Source organism: Oncorhynchus gorbuscha, linkage group LG24 (assembly GCF_021184085.1).
Source record: "Oncorhynchus gorbuscha isolate QuinsamMale2020 ecotype Even-year linkage group LG24, OgorEven_v1.0, whole genome shotgun sequence".
NCBI lineage: Eukaryota > Metazoa > Chordata > Actinopteri > Salmoniformes > Salmonidae > Oncorhynchus > Oncorhynchus gorbuscha.
The window spans coordinates 13,292,124-13,316,499 of record NC_060196.1 but is presented as its reverse complement, the minus strand read 5'-3'; the positions used below and the strand labels follow the sequence as shown (position 1 = coordinate 13,316,499).

Below are 24,376 nucleotides of genomic sequence, written 5' to 3'. Positions count from 1 at the left end.
CAATCCGGATGCTAAGGGTTATACCTGGACCAACAAAACTATATCACGTAAATCTAGAATATATTTATTCCTAATTTCCCCTTGTTTGTTACAATTTGTTATAGATGTAGATCAGTTGGCTCCCTTTTCTGATCATCACTTGATTTCCCTGAATTTACAAGCTACTAAAAAACCAAAAGGTACTCGAGGATATTGGAAATTAAACAATACACTTCTTAAAGATACTGATCTCATTGAAAACATCAAATCATTAGCTAAAGATATTTTTGCTAGAAAAGACTTGGGTCATGGAAGTCGATGGGAATTTTTCAAACATAAAGTCAGAGTGGTAGCCATTAAACGCGCCAAAGAGCTGATGCAATTAAAGAACAATAGAGAAAAGGAGATGAGCAAGCTTGACAGTTTTCTAAAGAAAGATAATCTATCTGAAGAAGAGGAGTCTATGTTCAGGTCTTTATATCTAGAATTAGAACAGACTTACATGGATCTGGCAACGGGCGCCTTTGTAAGGTCAAGAGCCAAATGGATTGAAGGGGGGGAAAAGAACCACTAGTTACTTTTTTGCACTTGAAAAGAGAAACTACAAAATAAAATTTATAACTGCACTCAAAATGAACAATGTTTAATGCAAAGATCCCATTACAATATCATCATTTGTCAATTCCTTTTATGAAAACCTTTACAGCTCTCAATTTCAGGAAGATGGTTGTGAAAGTTACATTTGCCACATTCAGAATTGTGTCCCTGTAATTGAGGATGATTTCCACTCCGTTTTCGATTCACCTGTGTCAATTGGAGAAATTAGAGGCTCTGAATTCAATGACAAAAGGGAAATCATCTGGCCCTGATGGCCTGGCAGTTGAATTCTATAGACAGTTTTAGGAATTACTAGAAGACCCAATTTTCAATATGTTTCAAGATTGCATTAAAAAGGGGGAAATGGTCTCCACTATGAAACAGGGTGTTAAGGTTTTCTGGTGTCGATGAAGGAGAGGCGGACCAAAAGGCAGCGTGGTTATTTCAATACATCTTTTAATAAACACGAACAATACAAACCGTGAAAACCTAAACAGCCTTATCTGGTGCAAACAAACACTAAGACAGGAACAATCACCCACGAAACACTCAAAGAATATGGCTGCCTAAATATGGTTCCCAATCAGAGACAACAATAAACACCTGCCTCTGATTGAGAACCACTCCAGGCAACCATAGACTTTTCTAGACAACCCCACTATACCACAATCCCAATACCTACAAAAAACCCAAGACAAAACACACCACATAATAAACCCATGTCACACCCTGGCCTAACCAAAATAATAAAGAAAACACAAAATAATAAGACCAGGGCGTGACACAGGGCCTTATTTCACTGATTCCGAAGCCTGATAAAGACCCTTCTCTCATTGACAATTAGAGACAAATTACTTTATTAAATACTGATTACAAATTGATCGCTCTGCTTTATGCCAAAATATTAAAGAAAGGAATAGATACCATTATAAATGAGACTCAAACAGGATTTATAAAGGGCCGTCACATAAGCTCTAACATTCCTTTAGTCTTGGACCTTATAGATTATTCAGATGCAATTGACTCGCGGTTGTCCTATTTCTGGACTTCTGTAAAGCCTTTGACACAATTGAACATCTGGTGAACATTTTATTAAAGTAATTTGCATGTTTTACAAAGATATACATAGTTCTGTGCTACTAAACCTTAATACTTCCAAAATATTTAGTATCAACAGAAGTGTACGACAGGGATGCCCAATTTCGCCATTTTTATTCATTTTGGTTGTGGAACTTCTATCTCTAGATATTCTGAATGATGCAAATTTGTATGGCTTAACCATTTTTAACAAAGAAATCAAAATTTCCCAACTGGCTGATGATACTACTCTTTTCTTAAGAGACAAAGACCAGGTCGCACATGCCCTTAATGCTATAACTGCATTTCCTATTGCATCAGGATTAAAACTGAATGTTTCTAAATGTGAAATCAAATGTTTATTTGACTCTGATAAAGAAATTGAAAATATTCCTGTAAAGGACTGTGTTAAATATTTAGGAATACATCTGTCAAAAAACCACTTAGTCAGACATTTGCATTTCTCTCCTAAAATTAAGATAAGTACAAATATATGTAATAATTGGCTACAAAGAGATCTTTCTATACTTGGGAGAGTACTTCTGTCCAAGGCAGAGGGACTGTCTCGTTTTGTGTACCCCTCATTATTGTTATGTGTAAATCCAGCTACTTGTAAAGAGATCAATAAGACCTTTCTTGACTTCATCTGCAAAAATAAGCCTCACAAACTAAAAAAATATGTCCTTTCTAACCAAAGAGCTGAAGGCGGTCTGGAAGTGTTGGACTTTGTTGACATAAATAACACTTTCAAGATAAACTGGTTGAAAAAAATGTTTGCTCGATACTGATTCAATATGGTATTTCATTCCAAATAATGTTTAATAAATTGGGAGGTCTTGAATTTTTACTGAAATGTAATTATATTCCTGAAAGATTACCTGCTAAATTGGCTAGGTTTCACCAACAAGCTTTACTGGCCTGGAAAATATGTTTCCTGCACAATTTTTCCCCCCTTAAAGCTCTTTTGTGGAATAATTCAGACATAACTGTAAGGAATAAGTCATTGTTCTACCCCAGCTGGCATGAGAGGAATATTGACTTTGTCCTTGATATTTTCGACAACAAGGGTAATATTCTCACATATGAACAATTTATAACATTGAAAGAGTTTCCAATACCTTTCAGAGAGTTTATTTCTGTGATAAAATCTGTTCCCAGTGGTCTAACTACACGTATGAAAAGTCATCTTAATTTCGGGAATGATCACAAAGTTTATCCAGAACTCAGATTGGAAGGTGTGGGCTTACTTGAGAAATCTTGTTGTAATAAATATATAAGACAAATTCTTCATTCACAAAACCAACTTGTTCCAACTTCTGGAACATGCTTATTCCTGACATTGTGTCATGGCTTTCTTCCTGGGAAGGAGAGGTGAACCAAAACACAGTGTGGTTATAGTTCATGGTTCTTTAATAAGAAAAACAAAAACATGAACAAACTACAAAACAATAAACACCGTAACAGTCCTAACTGGTGCATAAAACAGAAAGACAGATAACAATCACCCACAATATACCCAAAGAATATGGCTGCCTAAATATGGTTCCCAATCAGAGACTACAATAAACACCTGCCTCTGATCAAGAACCAATCTAGGCAACCATAGACTTACCTAGACAACTAAACTGAACACAAGCCCATAAATCTACAAAAAACCCTAGACATGAAAAAACACATAAATCACACCCTGGCCTAACCACAATAATAAATAAAACAAAGATAACTAAGGCCAGGGCGTTACACATTGTCTGGAAAAATGCTTGGTTAAGACCTTAAAAATACTGTATACCAAACAAAGTTAAGGAAGTGCACTTCAACATTTTGCATAAGATATATCCATGTAATTCTATGATGTCCAAATTTGTGGCTATTGATGATATCTGCGTTTTCTGTGAAAAAGAAGGTGAGAATCTGTCTCACTTGTTCTTTGAATGTAAATTTGTGTCCGAATTTTGGGAAAACCTTGCTAAGTACTTATTTACCATTATGAACACTGCCTATAATTTTAACATAAAATATATAATATGTTACTATTGCAATGATAAGAAAACCACTGAAATGATTGTTAATTTTCTTTATTCTTGTTGCCAAATACTTTATACACAAACAAAAATTCCCCAAATCTATACCAATATTATCAATTTTTCTGATTGAATTTAATTATCTTATTAAAACACTAACCCTAGTGAATAACAAAACGAATAACATGAAAAGATATTTTCAGAGTGAGTATAATTGCACTAAAATTGTTTCTTTTTTGTATTTTATTTATATATTTTGTATGTTTGAGCATTGTTAATACCTGTGTTTGGTTTGCTAGACATGTTTGATGTAGCAATGTAAGTTGATGTAAGTATGAATAATTTAAAAAAAATATTTAAAAAATAAATAGCTACTTTCCATACTGAGGAGTTGGCAACACCGTTTTACAACCCTACTTGCAAGGGGTAACTGGTGCTCGAAGACCCGTCCTCCCACGTTCTCATTGAGCATGTTTAGGGATTGTTTTCTTTTTTTACACGAAAGTTGTTTGATTTAGTTTATTATTATTATTTGATAGTTTGGTAGTTGTTTTGGTGTTTTGTTCCTTTTTTGGGAATCTTGTTTGCATCCCGCACAGTAGGTGGCAGAATGCAAATTAAATTGTGCGATCGCTAATATAACATAGAATAACTACAGTAAGTACAATGTATGGTTCTGAATCATAATTCAAAGGTAACGCGTAGCAAATTCACCACTTGAATGATGTGATTTGTATGATGATTTCCACCTTTTAATCGGTTGATTGTAGTGTAATCGGGTTCGGGTTTCTGCAACAAATACTTTTTTGTTGAAATCGAAAGTAAATATTTTGAATGACACAGCGGATCTGACTGCTAAACTACCAGGCTGAGGACATGTTGCTGGGTGTTGGCCTCTAAGGTTAGTTAGTGTTATTGTATTTTGTATTTGATTTAATGGTGTGTATAGTTGTTAAATAATTCCCATATAAAAGCCTACTGTGGTGGTAGACCAATATATTGTACTTTTAGCTGATTTTAAGAGTGTCTGGCCTTGTTGTGGCCTATAGGTTTGCGTTCATTAAAATAGTTTTGCTTTTCAGCTATATGTATGTTGCAGACAATGTTGTAGTACTCGGTCTCGAGGCGACATTTTGAGTGTCTCGGTCTTGTCTCGGTGTCGGACACAGTCGTACTCGGTCTCAGCCAGTGATGTAGGAGAGTGCACGTTTTGTAAAACACGATATGTGGTGTAGTGGATGCTATGCGCAGGTATACGCTTTATACGCACTTTTTTTCAGTGGGCATTGCGTATACTCACTTCTTAATCCCCACTGATGTATATCAAAGTCGTTTAGTGGAGGTATATGAATCATCAATTATGTAGTACAATAGTGAAATCATGCACAAAGTAGCCTACACAATCGCAAAACACGTGAAGTATATTCACATGCGCGCCGTACACATTGTCCAATTTCAGGGGAATATCATCTGCATTCAGCAAGAGCGCGCAGGTATGGGATCAATATTATGCCAAATGTATTGTGAACTGACAGCATGCTTTTTGTATTCGTGTATCATGATCTGTACGAATAAGTACCAATCCACAAATGTAAATCACCAATCCGCATATCTCTGCTATGTGCAAATCTTTATGGAAGCCATTTTACTTACGGCCATTGGAAATGACCTGCATATCTGCAGTTATAAAACAATTCTAATGCAATATATCGATTTACAAATACAAATCAAACGGTGTTTGTTTGTGGATAGTGAATTGCATTTGTGGATAGTGATTTACATTTGTGGATTGGTGATTTACATTTGTGGATTGGTACTTATAGATCACTACCTTACAAGTTGTACTTAATAATACGTGTTTCACTACTTATTTACTATGTACATGAGTGGTAAGTCAGGACTGATGTTGACTGATTTCCTTATGTGAATTGTAACTCAGTAAAATCTCTAACATTTTTGCATGTTGCATTTATATTTTTGTTCAGTGTACATAATATTAAATTGTCTTTATACTGTATTTCACTCAATTTTAGGTCCCACCAGCTGTCCCAACACATCATGACATGCAAGTGAATTCTGACAGTGTAAAAGGCCCCTAGTTGAATCTAAAACGATGTATTCTGTACTGATTTGAAGAGAAACAAGTTATTACTGTGCTTGATAAGATTAAAGACTCTCTCAGGTGACCCTATTTTCATTTTAGGGGAACCCATGTGGGTCCTGGACCCTAGGTTTGGGAACCACAGTACCCACTATACTACTGACCTCTCTCCCTGCTTGCTTCAATGCTTCCTCTCTCTGTGTATCTATTTGCCTCCTCCATTGCAGCCTGATTCACCACCGTCTGTCTCACTACTCTCTATAAAGAAAGGGTATTTTGTTATGAGAAATTATAGTAGCCCATCTTTTGATTATAGCTAGCTTAATTTCAGTCAACTGCTCCTGCTGAGGTCAGGCTCTGTTCAACGTTAGCTGCTAATGTCGTCCTTATAGCGACCTAGTTATAGCTAGCTACCTGGCTAATAGCCAGAGTCCTTGAGGTAACTAGCTAGCTCGACATCTGACTGAAATATCAGTGACTATTTACCAGTTGTACACTCATTTTCGAAGAGTCACGGGGGTTTGGGGGATGTCTGTTGACACGGCAAGAGTCGAGGGATGTTAAATGAATTCCCACTGACAGTGGCATTGTAGGTCTGGGCTGAGGTACACTACATGACCAAAAGTGTGTGGACACCTGCTCGTCGAACATCTCATCCCAAAATCATGGGCCTTAATATGGAGTTGGTCCCCCCTTTTGCTGCTATAACAGCCTCCATTCTTCTGAGAAGGCTTTCCATTAGATGGAACATTGCTGCGGGGAATTGCTTCTATTCAGCCACAAGAGCAGTAGTGAGGTCGGGCACTGATGTGGGGCAATTTTACCTGGTTCGCAGTCGGCGTTCCAATTCATCCCAAAGGTGTTCGATGGGATTGAGGACAGGGCTCTGTGCAGGCCTATCAAGTTATTCCACACCGATCTTGACAAACCACCACCAAACTTCCATCGCAAAGAACTTAATCGGCTGTATGGCCAACAGCCGGCGCTTATGGATAACACTGTTGTTCATTGTTGGTTGATAAGTGTATTTCCCGTTGATCTGTTCAGTCTGTAGGTGTGACCCACTGCCTCTAAAATGAGTCTCTCTGGGGAGAGAGGGGAGGGGACCGCTGCCTCTAAAATGAGTCTCTGGGGAGAGAGAGGAGGGACCGCTGCCTCTAAAATGAGCCTCCCTCAAGACATCAGCTCTGAGAGGTAAAACGTTCATTCTGAAATATACATTTTCCTTCATGTAATATTTTTTCAAACCGTACATACTTACACGTACAAAGACAACATACAGAAGCACACGAACAGCAACGACGTCACACCTGCCCAGACCCACCTGTTCTCACCCCTATCTTCAAAACCTGCATTACTGTCCGCCACAAGTCCTCAAATTGCACCATTTTGTTTCTCTCCATCACCCACACTCTTTCAATATTTAGATACTGAAGCATGTGATTTTTCCATTGTCTTAACGATGGTATTTAAGTATACGTTTTTTTCAAGATGACTGACGAGAAGAGTATCCTCCAACCCATTGGGTAGCCCTCATATTTTGGGGCGGCAAGTAGCCTAGTGGTTAGAGCGTTGGATTAGTAACCGAAAGGTTGCAAGATCGAATCGCTGAGCTGACATGGTAAAAAGCTGTCGTTCTGCCCTTGAACAAGGCAGTTAACCCACTGTTCCTAGGCAGTCATTGAAAATAAGAATTTGTTCTTAACTGTCTTGCCTAGTTAAATAAAGATACAAAAAAATATAAATAACATGGCTTAAAATATGCAGACAGACGGATTAAAAGTACATTTACATTGTAATACTTCTGACAGCCAACTTTCTAACTCTGCCGATAACCTTTGAACTTTATAGCATTCCCAGAAAGCAAGAATTATTGAGTCATTGTTAGTTTTACACTGAAGACATGACGTTGCCGTTGTGATATAGAATTTGTGAAATGTGTCTAATATATTCCACACTTTAATTTATACGGGATTAAGCGTACATTTTCATTAAGTTGTGTTCCAACATTCCCTCCATCTTGTGCCAATATCAGTTATTTTTAAGTCTTGTTCCAATAGTTTATATTATTTAACTAAGAGGTTGTCAGTCGGATATGCTCTCTGCAAGGTTTTGTATAGCTTACCTATCATATGAACATCCTTTTCTGACTCAAATAAGATTGCTTCAATGTCCAAAAGATGTATACATTGAATTACAGTTATGCAACTGTTGAAACATAGTTGTTGAGGTGATCTGTTTCCCTGTTTTGTTTAGTGTCCAGCATCAGCGAGCAGAGTCACCTACACCCAGCCTGTTATCAATGAAGAGTGACAACTCAATGTTTCTTCCACCTACTTTCAACCAGGAAACACAAACCGCTGACAAAGGGTATGATAAAATATAAGCTACACTTGAGTAGAAAATGGGTAATTGATGAAGCTTGGGTAGAGGATGGGTAATTGATGAAGCTTGGGTAGACGATGGGTAATTGATGAAGCTTGGGTAGACGATGGGTAATTGATGAAGATTGGGTAGAGGATGGGTAATTGATGAAGCTTGGGTAGACGATGGGTAATTGATGAAGCTTGGGTAGAGAATGGGTAATTGATGAAGCTTGGGTAGACAATGGGTAATTGATGAAGCTTGGGTAGAGGATGGGTAATTGATGAAGCTTGGGTAGAGGATGGGTAATTGATGAAGCTTGGGTAGAGGATGGGTAATTGATGAAGCTTGGGTAGAGGATGGGTAATTGATAAAGCTTGGGTAGAGGATGGGTAATTGATGAAGCTTGGGTAGACAGTGGGTAATTGATGAAGATTGGGAAGACAATGGGTAATTGATGAAGCTTGTGTAGAGGATGGGTAAATTGATGAAGCTTGGGTAGAGGATGGGTAATTGATGAAGCTTGGGTAGACGATGGGTAATTGATGAAGCTTGGGTAGAGGATGGGTAATTGATGAAGCTTGGGTAGACAGTGGGTAATTGATGAAGATTGGGAAGACAATGGGTAATTGATGAAGCTTGTGTAGAGGATGGGTAAATTGATGAAGCTTGGGTAGATGATGGGTAATTGATGAAGCTTGGGTAGACGATGGGTAATTGATGAAGCTTGGGTAGAGGATGGGTAATTGATGAAGCTTGGGTAGACGATGGGTAATTGATGAAGCTTGGGTAGACGATGGGTAATTGATGAAGCTTGGGTAGACGATGGGTAATTGATGAAGCTTGGGAAGACAATGGGTAATTGATGAAGCTTGGGTAGAGGATGGGTAATTGATGAAGCTTGGGTAGACGATGGGTAATTGATGAAGCTTGGGTAGACGATGGGTAATTGATGAAGCTTGGGTAGAGGATGGGTAATTGATGAAGCTTGGGTAGACGATGGGTAATTGATGAAGCTTGGGTAGAGGATGGGTAATTGATGAAGCTTGGGTAGAGGATGGGTAATTGATGAAGCTTGGGTAGAGGATGGGTAATTGATAAAGCTTGGGTAGAGGATGGGTAATTGATGAAGCTTGGGTAGTGGATGGGTAATTGATGAAGCTTGGGTAGTGGATGGGTAATTGATGAAGCTTGGGTAGAGGATGGGTAATTGATGAAGCTTGGGTAGAGGATGGGTAATTGATGAAGCTTGGGTAGACACTGGGTAATTGATGAAGCTTGGGTAGACAATGGGTAATTGATGAAGCTTGGGTAGACAGTGGGTAATTGATGAAGCTTGTGTAGAGGATGGGTAATTGATGAAGCGTGAGTAGAGGATGGGTAATTGATGAAGCTTGGGTAGAGGATGGGTAATTGATGAAGCTTGGGTAGTGGATGGGTGATGAAACTGGAAGTCACATGTTAATGTTTCCATGGCTTTCTCCAGAGTCAGAAAGAGAGCAGAGTCACCTACACCCAGCCTGTTATCAATGAAGAGTGACAACTCAATGTTTCTTCCACCTACTTTCAACCAGCACCCCCTAAATGACAAAAGGATGGAAAGACATAAGCTCACAAATCAAATAACTATAGGCATAATAGAACAATGTCCAGAACACTTACTATTGCTATAGTTCTTCCACCTATAAAACCCCTTAAACTCAAAAGGATGGAAAGACATAAATGCCTAATAAAAACGCTATTTTTGAGAGGTAAACCGCAACATGCATCTCATGACTTGTCAGGACATAAATAAAGTGAATATGACAATGCATTGCAATAACACTCAACTTATGGCTCATTTATGCCTTGTGGTTCATTTGCATTGAACAAGCAGGTTGAGAAAGACATATAAACTGCTCTCCCTTCCTCATCTCTTTAGTGGGCTAACAATAGACCTGTGTGCCCTGTGTGAAAGAGGGCCAAAGGATCAAGTATCCTTCCCCGGTGGACACAGTTACTGCACTCAGTGCATAAGTGTCTTGGTCTCACCTAAGCCTCTCCAACATCAACACTCCGAGTCAAGTCACCACTACGCTGGACCTGGAGACGTGGCCTGTGATCTCTGCACTGAGAAAAAGCTCAAAGCTGTGAGGTCCTGTCTGAACTGCACTGCCTCCTATTGTGAGAGCCACGTAAGGCAGCATTACATAGTAGCAGCACTGCGAAAACACACCCTGGTGGAGGTGACAGGAAACCTGGAGCAGGAACTCTGCCAGCTGCACCACAAAGCTCTGGAAGTCTTCTGTAAGACTGACCAGATACTCGTCTGTAATGTATGTGCCGTGGAGGACCACAGAGGCCACAGAAAATGCTACATAGAGGTAAGAAATGATGTTCTGTATCTATTCTTACTAGAGGAACACAACATTGAATAACCATTCCCCACTGGGCAAAAATGTTGAATCGACGTTGTTTCCACGTCATTTGAACACCCCCAAAAAATAAATGTGCGTACGTTGAGTCAACGTGGAAAACTGACTGGATTTGAAAAGTCATCAACGTAGAAGCATTTTGGCTTTTTTTTCCCACCCAAATTTGAACCTAAATCCAATGACATGTTGAGGTGTTTTGTTAAATTCACGTCAGTTGACAACTCAACCAAATGTAAATCAAAACTAGACGTAGAACTGAGGTCTGTGCCCAGTGGGATCGAGCCTTGTAGGCTGAACAACTTTTAAATCTTTCTCTTATCTTGTGGTCTTGTTTATATATTGACAGCTTTTTCACCAGGTTGCTTTCTTTTTGCCTTTTTCGTAGATCCCCATGTTGTTGGACACTTCATCTCTACTAGGTCAGTCACTGAAAAACATGAGTGATTTGAATCTCTTCAAAAAGCATCTGATCCATTGTTACCCAGAGTGCTTTGAGACCCAGCTGGATAATGAAGATGTTCGAGATTTGGTTGAGAAGATGCTGGAGAGTTTTGGAACCGAGGGTGCCTTGAAGATCACACTGAATTTTCTAGACATAAGAAGTAAGACTGCATTTCATACAAAGGATCAAAGGGGGTTACAACCACCATCTCTTACACTTCAACCTCCATTTATCGAAATCGCTTCTAATGAGCAGTGTCTTGATAATCTAGTTTCACTTTTGAACTACTGTATCTTCTTGTTTTGTTGTAACTGATATCAATCATATTCTTTTCCTAGATAAAACTCTTTGGAAAGCCAGAGAAATTAAAACTAAACTGGGGCAGAAGTTTCAACAAATATTTCAAGGAATTGGACACCATGGAAAGCAAACTCTCTTAAATGACATCTACACAGAGCTCTACATCACAGAAGGTGGAAGTGGAGAGGTCAATAATGAACATGAGGTGAGACATATCGAGGCGGTTTCTAAGGAACAAACCACACAAAAGACCGCAATCAAATGCAACAACATCTTCAAAAGGTTACCTGGACAAAGACAACCTATCAGGACTGTGCTGACCAAAGGAATCGCTGGCATTGGAAAAACAGTTTCTGTGCAGAAGTTCATCCTTGACTGGGCAGAGGGAAAAGCAAATCAAGATATTCATTTCATATTTCCTCTTCCTTTCCGCGACCTTAACCTGAAAAAGGGTCAATATAGTCTGATGCAACTTCTGCAATACTAATGTCCAGATCTAAAAGATATTGACAGCATTCAGTGTGGTGAAATCAAAACTCTTTTCATTTTTGACGGTCTGGATGAGTGTCGACATCCTCTAAATTTCCAGAACAATGAGGACCTGTATGACATCACAGAGCCAACCTCAGTGGATGTGCTGCTGACAAACCTCATCAAAGGGAATCTGCTTCCCTCTTCTCATCTCTGGATAACCACACGACCAGCAGCAGCCAATCAGATACCCTTTGAGTGTGTTCACCAGGTGACCGAAGTAAAAGGTTTCAGTGACCCACAGAAGGAGGAGTACTTCAGGAAGATAATCGGTGATGAGGACCTGGCCAGCAGAATCATCACACAGATGAAGACATCAAAAAGCCTCTACATCATGTGCCACATGCCAGTCTTCTGTTGGATATCAGCCACTGTCCTTGAAACAATGCTAAAAGAAACAAAGAATGTCGAAGTCCCCAAATCTCTGACACAGATGAACACCCACTTCCTGCTCATCCAAACCTGTGTGAAAAACAAAAAGTACAACAAAGCCACAGAGAAAAACCCTAAGAAACTGTCTCAGTCAGACAAAGGCATGATCCTGAAACTAGGAAAGCTGGCTTTCCAACAGTTGCAGAAGGGTAACCTTATCTTCTATGAGGAAGACCTGACAGAGTGTGGCATTGATGTCACAGAGGCATCCGAGTACTCAGCCTTGTGTACAGAAATGTTTAAAGACAAATGTGGGCTATACGAAGACAAGGTCTTCAGCTTTGTGCATCTGAGCATTCAAGAGTTTCTGGCAGCAGTATATGCTTTAGAGTCATGGCTGGGGAAGTCTGAAAATGTGTTTAATGAATCATTTAAGTGTGACAAGTTGTCTGACTTACACATGAGTGCAGTGGACAAAGCCTTGCAGAGTAAGAATGGACACCTGGACCTGTTCCTTCGATTTCTTCTGGGCCTCTCACTGGAGTCCAATCAGAATCTCTTAAAAGGCCTTCTGACAAGGAGAGGAGGTCAAACACCGAGCATTGAGGAAACATTCAAGTACCTTTCAGACAAGATTAAGATGGAATCCTCACCAGAAAGGATCATCAACTTGTTCCACTGTCTGAATGAACTTGGGGATAACTCTGTAGTTGAAGAGATCCAGACCTCCCTGCGATCAGGAACTCTTTCAGAAACAAAGCTACAACCTCACCAATGTTCAGCCCTGGCCTTTGTGTTGCTGATGTCAGAGGGGGTGCTGGATGAGTTTGACCTGAAGACATATAACACATCAGTGGAAGGTCGTCTGAGGTTGCTGCCGGTAGTGAAAACCTGCAAGAAAGCATCGTAAGTTGTGTTGTATAATGAGATGCCGGACACCCGACATTAAACTCAGAAAATGTAGGTGTAGATTGACCATCATCTGAGCTACTCTAAACATTGCATTTGTTTGAAGTAAGAGACTCCTTTTTCATTGTGTTTATGCATTTCATATTATTATTATTATTAAGGTTTTGAATATCTAAAGGTGTAATACATCTCTTTAGACTGGCTGGCTGTGACCTCACATATCCATCCTGTTGGACTCTGGCCTCAGCCCTGCGGACACCAAACTGCCCCCTGACAGAGCTAGACCTCAGCTACAATGACCTGGGAGACAGAGGAGTGAAGCTGCTATTCAGTCCACTCCACAACATACAGACACTTATGTGAGCATCCTGTGTGTGTGTGTGTGTGTGTGTGTGTGTGTGTGTGTGTGTGTGTGTGTGTGTGTGTGTGTGTGTGTGTGTGTGTGTGTGTGTGTGTGTGTGTGTGTGTGTGTGTGTGTGTGTGTGTGTGTGTGTGTGTGTGTGTGTGTGATGTTCAAGTGTGTCCTCCTTTCCACTACAGTCTAGGTCCATGTGGTCTGACAGAGGGTTGCTGTTCATATCTGGCCTCAGTCCTGAGTGCACCCAACTCACAACTGAAACAACTGGAGCTGAGATACAACAACCTGCACGACTCAGGAGTTACACTGCTGTGTGCTGGACTGAAGGATCCAAACTGCAAACTGCAGACACTAGGGTACGTGTGTGTGTGCGCGCTGCATGCACATGTTTGTTTATGTTCATGTACTATTGTGTGTGTGAGTAAGATCGTGTTGTGAGTAAGATCGTGTTAGCTATACAATGTTCCTCTACTCCCTCCAGCCTAAGTCAGTGTGGTCTGACAGAGGGTTGCTGTTCAGATCTGGCCTCAGTCCTGAGTGCACCCAACTCACAACTGAAACAACTGGAGCTGAGAGACAACGACCTGCAGGACTCAGGATTTACACTGCTTTCTGATGGTCTGGTGGATCCAAACTGTAAACTACAGAAACTAGGGTAAGTGTGTGTGTTAGGGCTAGTGTTGCACAGTTTACCAAACGTAGGTGCTTTTTCGATACTTAACATGAAAAATGGTTCTGTTCTTACTTTCCTCCGGCCTGCCCCACTTAGCCTGCACTGTGCTGCATCATGTTAGCACCCCACTTAGCCTGCACTGTGCTGCATCATGTTAGCACCCCACTTAGCCTGCACTGTGCTGCATCATGTTAGCACCCCACTTAGCCTGCACTGTGCTGCATCATGTTAGCACCCCACTTAGCCTGCACTGTGCTGCATCATGTTAGCTCCCCACTTAGCCAGCACTTGGCTGCATCATGTTAGCTACCCACTTAGCCTGCACTGTGCTGCATCATGTTAGCTCCCCACTTAGCCAGCACTGGGCTGCATCATGTTAGCTCCCCACTTAGCCTGCACTGGGCTGCATCATGTTAGCTCCCCACTTAGCCAGCACTGGGCTGCATCATGTTAGCTCCCCACTTAACCTGCACTGGGCTGCATCATGTTAGCACCCCACTTAACCTGCACTGGGCTGCATCATGTTAGCACCCCACTTAACCTGCACTGGGCTGCATCATGTTAGCTCCCCACTTAACCTGCACTGGGCTGCATCATGTTAGCACCCCACTTAACCTGCACTGGGCTGCATCATGTTAGCACCCCACTTAACCTGCACTGGGCTGCATCATGTTAGCTCCCCACTTAACCTGCACTGGGCTGCATCATGTTAGCTCCCCACTTAACCTGCACTGGGCTGCATCATGTTAGCACCCCACTTAACCTGCACTGGGCTGCATCATGTTAGCACCCCACTTAACCTGCACTGGGCTGCATCATGTTAGCACCCCACTTAACCTGCACTGGGCTGCATCATGTTAGCCCCCCACTTAACCTGCACTGGTCTGCATCATGTTAGCACCCCACTTAGCCAGCACTGGGCTGCATCATGTTAGCTCCCCACTTAACCTGCACTGGTCTGCATCATGTTAGCACCCCACTTAGCCAGCACTGGGCTGCATCATGTTAGCTCCCCACTTAACCTGCACTGGTCTGCATCATGTTAGCACCCCACTTAACCTGCACTGGTCTGCATCATGTTAGCACCCCACTTAGCCTGCACTGTGCTGCATCATGTTAGCTCCCCACTTAACCTGCACTGGTCTGCATCATGTTAGCACCCCACTTAACCTGCACTGGGCTGCATCATGTTAGCTCCCCACTTAACCTGCACTGGGCTGCATCATGTTAGCTCCCCACTTAACCTGCACTGGGCTGCATCATGTTAGCACCCCACTTAACCTGCACTGGGCTGCATCATGTTAGCACCCCACTTAGCCAGCACTGGGCTGCATCATGTTAGCCCCCCATTCATGCTGCTCAGAAAACACACTTGAATAATGCAACAGGGCATTGAAACTATTCTTCACCAGAGATGTGGACTCGAATCACGTCACTTGAACTCAAATGCTACTCGAGTCGCAAATTTTGCAACTTGAGACTTGACTTGGTAAAAAGAGCAAACATTTGCCACTGGACTTCGACTTGAGCATCTATTTTGCGTGACTTAACTTGGACTTCAGCTGAATGACAATGTAGGCCTGTTTGACCTTCATATCGGAGTGCTGCAGGTTCTGTGCGTTCAGTTCTGTGCCTTGACCAATCAGATTTACTGAAATCACAGGTCCTGCAGGCTGGACACAAAGCAAGTCTTCTAGCAAAGACTGAGAGTTACTTTTTAATTACATATGCAAAGGCTCGGCCCTCTTAGTTCTATTGTCCTACTGCAAAGGTTGTCTCCGTGTCTGTGTGAAGGAAACCCCTGTTAGTCTAGTTTTAAAATATAATTCATATGAACAAGTACAAGGTTGCTGCAGTTTGACATTGTCCCTAGGGCCAGAGGTTTTTGCAGATTACTTTTTTTAAACCATGTGACCTGATTAGAAAATCTCTGGTCCCACTCCCATCATTGCCCATAGAGAGAAAAAAACGTTTTTACAACTGATGAATCACTGTCATACCCTATAGGGTCCTGAATATATGATTAGGTTACCAGAATAGGAAAAGCTCCAGGGAAAACAATTTGCCTCACCACTCTGGAACCTGTGGTGTTACCTCTGCATCAAGGGCATCATCGGACCCAAAAATTGGTTGCATTCGGTTTCAAGGACTGTGGTAATGGGACAAAATGGTTGCATTCGGTTTCAAGGACTATGTGGTAGTGGGAAAAAATTGGTTGCATTCGGTTTCAAGGACTATGTGGTAGCGGGGAAAAAATGGTTGCATTCGGTTTCAAGGACTATGTGGTAGTGGGAAAAAATGGTTGCATTCGGTTTCAAGGACTATATGGTAGTGGGAAAAAATGGTTGCATTCGGTTTCAAGGACTATGTGGTAGTGGGAAAAAATGGTTGCATTCGGTTTCAAGGACTATGTGGTAGCGGGGAAAAAATGGTTGCATTCGGTTTCAAGGACTATGTGGTAGTGGGAAAAAATGGTTGCATTCGGTTTCAAGGACTATATGGTAGTGGGAAAAAATGGTTGCATTCGGTTTCAAGGACTATGTGGTAGTGGGAAAAAATGGTTGCATTCGGTTTCAAGGACTATGTTGTAGTGGGGAAAAAATGGTTGCATTCGGTTTCAAAGTCTATGTGGTAGTGGGAAAAAATGGTTGCATTCGGTTTCAAGGACTATGTGGTAGTGGGAAAAAATGGTTGCATTCGGTTTCAAGGACTATGTGGTAGTGGGAAAAAATGGTTGCATTCGGTTTCAAGGACTATGTTGTAGTGGGGTAAAAATGGTTGCATTCGGTTTCAAGGACTATGTGGTAGTGGGGGAAAATGGTTGCATTCGGTTTCAAGGACTATGTGGTAGTGGGGGAAAATGGTTCCAGTTTGTAAAACATGTGGGTCTAAAACACCACTGATGCATTGCAATTTGAAAGAAATTGGCATAAAACACTTAACCATTGACTTGAGGACTCAAAACCCAAAATTGGGGACTTGACTCGACCTGAGCTGTGGAACTTGGGACTTTACCATTATTACATGGGACCTGACTCGAGACTCGAGGGTTGAGACTTGCTTAGGACTTGCAAATTGTGACTTGGTCCCATCTCTTAGCTACTGTTTGCAAAACAATGTCCATACACAGTACAGACTAGAACACTTTACAATGCAAGGAGATACTGGTAGATTCAAGCTTTTGTAGGCTAACTTTCCTTGCTCGCTTACAGCTGACGATAAGATCAATTCACTACTTTAGTACTTTGTTTTTGATAATTGATAAAGCTAAATATGCTGATTACAAAGGTCAAAGGTGATTGCCACCTAAAGTTTATTAATTTACTTCATCTCACTTCTCTCCCAAATATGATCTATTGCCTCAGCGGTGTGTGTGTGTGTGTGTGTGTGTGTGTGTGTGTGTGTGTGTGTGTGTGTGTGTGTGTGTGTGTGTGTGTGTGTGTGTGTGTGTGTGTGTGTGTGTGTGTGTGTGAGAATAGGGCACGTTTTGCCTCGTCCCAAATGGAACGGAAACAGATTGTTTGTCATCTGTAGCCCCATGCTATCAGCCAAAGCAAGCTCAATAACTCAATGCATGCACACACTCCTATTGAATATGCATTCACCTGCATTGTGAATAGGTCTAGGCTACATCTTGATTTACCCAGTTTATCAATAGAGGTTTACCATTCAAATAAATGATAACCATTTTGTTGTTCTGTCATTAGATTGTTTTTACCAAAGTCAAATTGATTGGATGATCGATTCGTTAATGCACGTAGGGCTGTCTCTGAAAAATGTTGATGTGAACATTTTCAAATGTAGTGATATTGGACTCAAAAGATGCCCAACGATTGAACAGAGCAGTAGTTTATTTGTCTGGATCAAGTGCCATTCTGTGACTTTGGCTAATGTGCCTTCTTTTTTTGCCATGGAATCGTGATGGTATCAAGTGTGGTGATACTAGACCTGGTATCGGTAATCAAAGCCAGAATTCTGGTATCATGACAACACTAGTTAGGGCTGCGCAATTAATCTAATTCACATCAAAATTGCAATATTGACATGTGCAATATCCATATCGCAATATTTTGAAACAGCTGCATGTAACGTCCATTTTTATAGTTTACTCTGTTTGCCGTCTCTCTCTCCCTCTCGCATAAAGACTCCTCCCCACTTTTAGATATACGTTTGCATGCTGTTCTGTTAACTCAAATGCAGTCAACCGATTGCTCCGAACAAGAACGATGCTGCTTTAAAAAACTGCTTCTTAATATACATTTCTGTAATTGAATTTTTTTTGCAGAAGTGTAACGATGTATTCTATATCGCAAATCAAATCGCAATTACATTTTCTGCCCATATCATGCAGTCCAGGCGTGTTTCTTTTGTCTATATATACACACACACACACACACACACACACACACACACACACACACACACACACACACACACACACACACACACACACACACACACACACACACACACACACACACACACACACACACACACACACACACACACAGTGCAGTCATAATGTATTCAGACCCTTTCCCTTTTTCCACATTTTATTATCAAATCAAATGTATTTATAAAGCCCTTCGTACATCAGCTGATATCTCAAAGTGCTGTACAGAAACCCAGCCTAAAACCCCAAACAGCAAGCAATGCAGGTGTAGAAGCACGGTGGCTAGGAAAAACTCCCGAGAAAGCCCAAAACCTAGGAAGAAACCTAGAGAGGAACCAGGCTATGTGGGGTGGCCAGTCCTCTTCTGGCTGTGCCCGGGTGGAGATTATAACAGAACATGGCCAAGATGTTCAAATGTTCATAAATGACCAGCATGTTCGAATAATAATAAGGCAGAACAGTTGAAACTGGAGCAGCAGCACGGTCAGGTGGACTGGGGACAGCAAGGAGTCATCATGTCAGGTAGTCTTGGCCAGGTCGCAGTTGCAAATGAGAACTTGTTCTCAACTAGCCTACCTGGTTAAATAAAGGTGAAATAAAAAATAAAAAAATAAAAAAAGTCCTGGGGCATGGTCCTAGGGCTCAGGCCCTCCGAGAGAGAGAAAGAAAGAGAGAAGGAGAGAATTAGAGAATGCACACTTAAATTCGCACAGGACACCGAGTAGGACAGGAGAAGTACTCCAGATATAACAAACTGACCCTAGCCCCCCGACACATAAACTACTGCAGCATAAATACTGGAGGCTGAGACAGGAGGGGTCAGGAGACACTGTGGCCCCATCCGAGGACACCCCCAGACAGGGCCAAACAGGAAGGATATAACCCCACCCACTTTGCCAAAGCACAGCCCCCACACCACTAGAGGGATATCTTCAACCACCAACTTACCATCCAGAGACAAGGCTGAGTATAGCCCATCGGGGGAGAAGGGCCTATTATGTTACAGCCTTATTCTAAAATGGATTAAATAGATTTTTCCCCCTCATCAATCTACACACAACACCCCATAATGACAAAGCAAAAACAGGATTTTAAACATTTTTGCAAATGTATTACATATAAAAAACTAAATATTCAGACCCTTTACTCAGTACTTTGTTAAGGCACCTTTGGCAGTGATTACAGCCTCGAGACTTTGGTACGACACGACAAGCTTGGCACACCTGTATTTTGGGAGTTTCTCCCATTCTTCTCTGCAGGTCCTCTCAGGCTCTGTCAGGTTGGATGTGGAGTGTCACTGCACAGCTATTTCCAGGTCTCTCCAGAGATGTTAGATTGGGCTCTGGCTGGGCCACTCAAAGACATTCAGAGACTTGTCCCGAAGCTACTCCTGCATTGTCTTGGCTGTGTGCTTAGGTTCATTGTTCTGTTGGAAGGTGAACTTTTGCCCCAGTCTGAGGTCCTGAGCGCTCTAGAGCAGGTTTTCATCAAGGATCTCTCTGTACTTTGCTCTGTTCATCTTTTCCTCAATCCTGACTAGTCTCCCAGTCCCTGCCGCTGAAAAACATCCCCACAGCATGATGCTGCCTCCATGCTTCACCGTAGGGTGGTGCCAGGTTTCCTCCAGACGTGACTCTTGGCATTCAGGCCAAAGAGTTCAATCTTGGTTTCATCAGACCAGAGCATTTTGTTTCTCATGGTCTGAGAATCCTTTAGGTACCTTTTGGCAAACTCTAAGCGGACTGTCATGTGCCTTTTACTGAGGAGTGGCTTCTGTCTGACCACTCTACCATAAAGGCCTGAAGTGCTGAGAGATGGTTGTCCTTCTGGAAGGTTTTCCCATCTCCACAGAGGAACTCTGGCGCTCTGTCAGAGTGACCATCGGGTTCTTGGTCACCTCCCTGACCAAGGCCCTTCTCCCCCGATTGCTCAGTTTGGCCGGGGGGCCAGCTCTAGAAAAAGTCTTGGTGGTTCCAAACTTCTTCTATTTAAGAATAATGGAGGCCATTGTGTTCTTGGAGACCTTCAATGCTGCAGAAATGTTTTGGTACCCTTCCCCAGATCTGTGCCTTGACACAATACTGTCTCTGAGCTCTACGGACAATTCCTTCGACCTTGTGGCTTGGTTTTTGTTCTGATATGCACTGTCAACTGTGGGACCTTATATAGACAGGTATGTGCCTTTCCAAATCATGTCCAATTAATTGAATTTACCACAGGTGGACTCCAATCACAGGATGCACCTGAGCTGAATTTCAATTCTCATAGCAAAGGATCTGAATTCTTATGGAAATAAAGTGTTCATGTTTGATACATTTGCAAACATAAAAAAAAACAGTTTTTGCTTTGTCATTATGGGGTATTGTGTGTAGATTGAGGAAAGTTTTTATTTAATCCATTGTAGAATAAGGCTGTTAATGTAACAAAATGTGGATAAGGGGAAGGGGTCTGAATACATTCTGAATGCATCGTGTGTGTATGTGTGTGTGTTTATCTGTCATTGTCATGAATCCATCCTCAACATACTCTTGTGAACCCATGCTACAGCCTAAGTCAGTGTGGTCTGACAGAGGGTTGCTGTTCATATCTGGCCTCAGTCCTGAGTGCACCCAACTCACAACTGAAACAACTGGAGCTGAGAGACAACGACCTGCAGGACTCAGGAGTTACACTGCTTTCTGATGGCCTGGCGGATCCAAACTGTAAACTACAGAAACTAGGGTAAGTACAGCTTAAAGAAGAACAATGTTGTGAATTATTTCTGTTGTCATTATTGTCTGTCAAAAGTCTGGTTTTGTTTGTGTCATGGACAAACGTATACTGTAGATGCCACGTGGTAGATCATTACACCAACCTAGACAGCTGTTGTGTCTGTCCCTCTGTAGACTGTCTGGCTGTGAAGTCACAGGGGAGGGCTGTGCTGCTCTGGCTTTTGCTCTGAGGTCAAACCCCTCCCACCTGAGAGAGCTGGACCTGAGCTACAATCACCCAGGAGACTCTGCAGGGGGACTGCTTTCAGCTGGTAAAGGGGATCCCACATGCAAACTGACGAAGCTGAAGTAAGAAAACAATTATGCAGACAGTAAGACCTGGTAGTGTGAGGAGCTTTTCTATCACGAGTGCCCATGTGTGTTCCTTGTTACGTACTCACCATGTTGTTTTTTTTACTACAGTGTGGATCACGGTGCAGAGTGCAGGCTGGTATCCGGGCTGAGGAAATGTAAGTCCCTTCAATTGTAATCAACTGCATCTTCAGAACTACAGATGTAGTAACTAATGCATACTTCCGCGTACAAAATAACATTATATACGATTTCGTTTTTTCGACGTTGAACAAGCAATTGACCTATTTTTTTTATATCACATTCAGTATGTCTTACCAGTGTAAGAGATCTTAATTGAAGGGGCAATGTGCAGTTCAAACGACAGCAAGGTGGTCACCCTACCACCGTTTTTGGTAAACAGCTGAGGGATGGGGCTGGAGAAATTGAACCACTTTCAGCCGTGGGTGCAAGGACTGACAATCAATGAGATCAAAGTTATAGTTTTAACCATGTTTTGAGGCTATACAGTGTTTGTTCACAAACATTGGAGTTAAACAAGCTTGTATTTTGGGTTCTGATGGGGTACGACCATTGAACTAAGCTCACGAGTCATTTATTAGTTATATTCTTCAAGAATCAATGGATATATAATATACACTGAGTATACCAAACATTAGGAACACTTTCCTAATATTGAGTTGGCCAACATACACAATCCGTGTCTCAAGGCTTAAAAATCCTTCTTTAATCTGTCTCCTCCCCTTCATCTACACTGATTTGAAGTGGATTTAACAGGTGACATCAATAAGGCAGCATAGCTTTCAGCTGGATTCACCTGGTCAGTCTGTCGTGGAAAGAGCAGGTGTTCTTAATGTTTTCTATATTCGGTGTATATCGCTAACTTAAAAGTCCAAAGATGTATGTAGCAACTGCAGATTGCCCCTTTAACCATACCAGTGTTATACATGCAGTAGAACCTCAAAGAACTCTGGTTCTGGATTCACCTCAAACCCTGTTGTAAAAAATAGCTCTTGATGTCATCGGGGGGTAATAAAAAAAACTGATTGTCAAAAACTATACAAAGTTTCCGTGTTACTGCAACAACAAAAAAAAAACATTTTTTCTATACTTCTGATTACATCATTAAGAGTAATTCACTTAGTTTGACGACAGAACATAGAAAATGACTCGTTTCACTTATGTCGACACTGGTAGGGTGCTGGAGATAATGAATATGATCACGTGTCCCCATTGTCTACAGATGCCTGTCAGCTCACCATGGACCCAAACACAGCAAACGCACACCTGTTACTCTCTGAGGAGAACAGGAAGGTGACACGGGTGGACAAGGAGCAGCATTACGAAGACCATCCAGACAGATTTAAATGGCATCCCCAAGTTCTCTGCAGAGAAGGCCTATCTGGATCTCGATATTACTGGGAGGTGATGTGGGATTGTGGAGAGCCTGACATTGGAGTGACTTACAAAGGAATGAGTCGGATGGGATGGGGGTCTGACAGTTGGATTGGACAAAATACCAAGTCCTGGAGTTTGAACTGCGCTGGTGAAGGTTACTACTACTTTTACAATGCGGGAGGCAATATCACATTCTTCCGTGGTCCTGTTTTGCACAGAGTTGGTGTGTATCTTGACTGGCCAGCTGGTACTTTGTCCTTCTATAGTGTGTCCTTTGGTAAACAGAAACACCTTCACACATTCTACACCACATTCACTGAACCCCTCTATCCTGGGTTTTGGATATACCCACACTCTTCCTTGTCTACATAAGTAGTACAGTGTATAAATACAAATATTTTCCCCAAAATTATATTACTCCTGTCTGAACAGACCAATAAAGCTCGTTAAAAATACTAAACCAGAGAGCAAAAAATCGGAGAATTAATAGCATCTAGAAAGTTAGCTGTGGATTTTATCGGAAGCACTTCCAGTCAGGAAGGCTGCAGCACATGCAGCAAATGTAGAACAGCTTGTTATGGGCCAGTAACCGAAATGTTGCTAGATCAAATCCCTGAGCTGACAAGGGACAAATCTGTCCTTCTGCCCCTGAACAAGGCAGTTAACCCACTGTTCCTAGGTGGTCAATTGTAAATACAAATTTGTTCTTAACTGACTTGCCTAGTTAAATAAAGGTCACATAAAAAAATGACGTTGTTGTCAATGGGAACTGCCATCTATGGTTGGTTGCGGCTGTCAGTTTGCCTTAAACACATTTTTAAATACAATAGCGACAAAAAAATATGGAAGACTAATCTGTCTGTAGAAGCTACAAAACAGCTTTTGAGATATTTCTGAAGGAACAGCACTGTTTTTCAAAGTAGCTTATCTTGTGATAAGCTATTGCAGTGTTTCCCAAACTCGGGGGTCGCCTGACTATAAAATTGCACTTCGTTCATAGAACCGGGGTTACCTGAGTAACCTCCTGTAGTCACAAAATATGGTTTTTATTTTTTTATTCCTCGAAATGTGGATCTAACTTAACGGTTTAAGCTACAAAACATTATGACCCCATCACTGAAAGATAATACTCTCAGGCACACATACACACACACACAAAGGTATGTGGACACCCCTTCAAATTTTGTGATTTGGCTATTTTAGCCACACCCTTTGCTGACAGGTGTATACAATCATGCACAACCATTCAATCTTCATAGACAAACATTGGCAGTAGAATGGCCTTACTGAAGAGCTCCGTGACTTTCAACGTGGCACTGTCATAGGATGTCAAACGAGTCAGTTCGTCAAATTTCTGCACTGCTTGAGTTGTCCAGGTCAACTGT

The 24,376-nt window shown here is 41.6% G+C and overlaps 1 protein-coding gene across 3 annotated transcripts; it reads left to right on the top strand.

The window, feature by feature from the left end:
* Positions 1-4,075: 4,075 nt before the first annotated feature.
* On the top strand, positions 4,076-24,252 carry LOC124012829 (NACHT, LRR and PYD domains-containing protein 3-like). 3 transcript variants are annotated; one of them, XM_046326821.1, is made up of 14 exons: positions 4,076-4,331; positions 5,134-5,167; positions 6,823-6,969; positions 8,032-8,145; positions 10,061-10,502; positions 10,939-11,155; positions 11,334-13,104; positions 13,305-13,466; positions 13,648-13,821; positions 13,947-14,120; positions 21,079-21,252; positions 21,417-21,590; positions 21,705-21,751; positions 22,837-24,252. In XM_046326821.1, exons 7-14 carry the CDS (start codon positions 12,134-12,136, stop codon positions 23,361-23,363), a joined length of 2,403 nt encoding a protein of 800 aa, XP_046182777.1. In that variant the 5' UTR covers positions 4,076-4,331; positions 5,134-5,167; positions 6,823-6,969; positions 8,032-8,145; positions 10,061-10,502; positions 10,939-11,155; positions 11,334-12,133; the 3' UTR covers positions 23,364-24,252. The 3 variants fall into 3 exon arrangements, with proteins under 3 accessions (XP_046182777.1, XP_046182776.1, XP_046182775.1); XM_046326820.1 differs by having other exon boundaries at positions 4,076-4,575; XM_046326819.1 differs by lacking the exon at positions 5,134-5,167 and having other exon boundaries at positions 4,076-4,575.
* The last annotated feature ends 124 nt before the right edge of the window (positions 24,253-24,376 follow it).

Excerpts from the sequence above, each read along its gene's own strand:
- LOC124012829 (XM_046326821.1), top strand. The coding sequence starts at position 12,134 with ATGAAGACATCAAAAAGCCTCTACATCATGTGCCACATGCCAGTCTTC. Across the intron at positions 13,467-13,647 it reads CACAACATACAGACACTTAT|TCTAGGTCCATGTGGTCTGA; the intron begins GTGAGCATCCTG and ends TTTCCACTACAG. Across the intron at positions 21,253-21,416 it reads TGTAAACTACAGAAACTAGG|ACTGTCTGGCTGTGAAGTCA; the intron begins GTAAGTACAGCT and ends GTCCCTCTGTAG.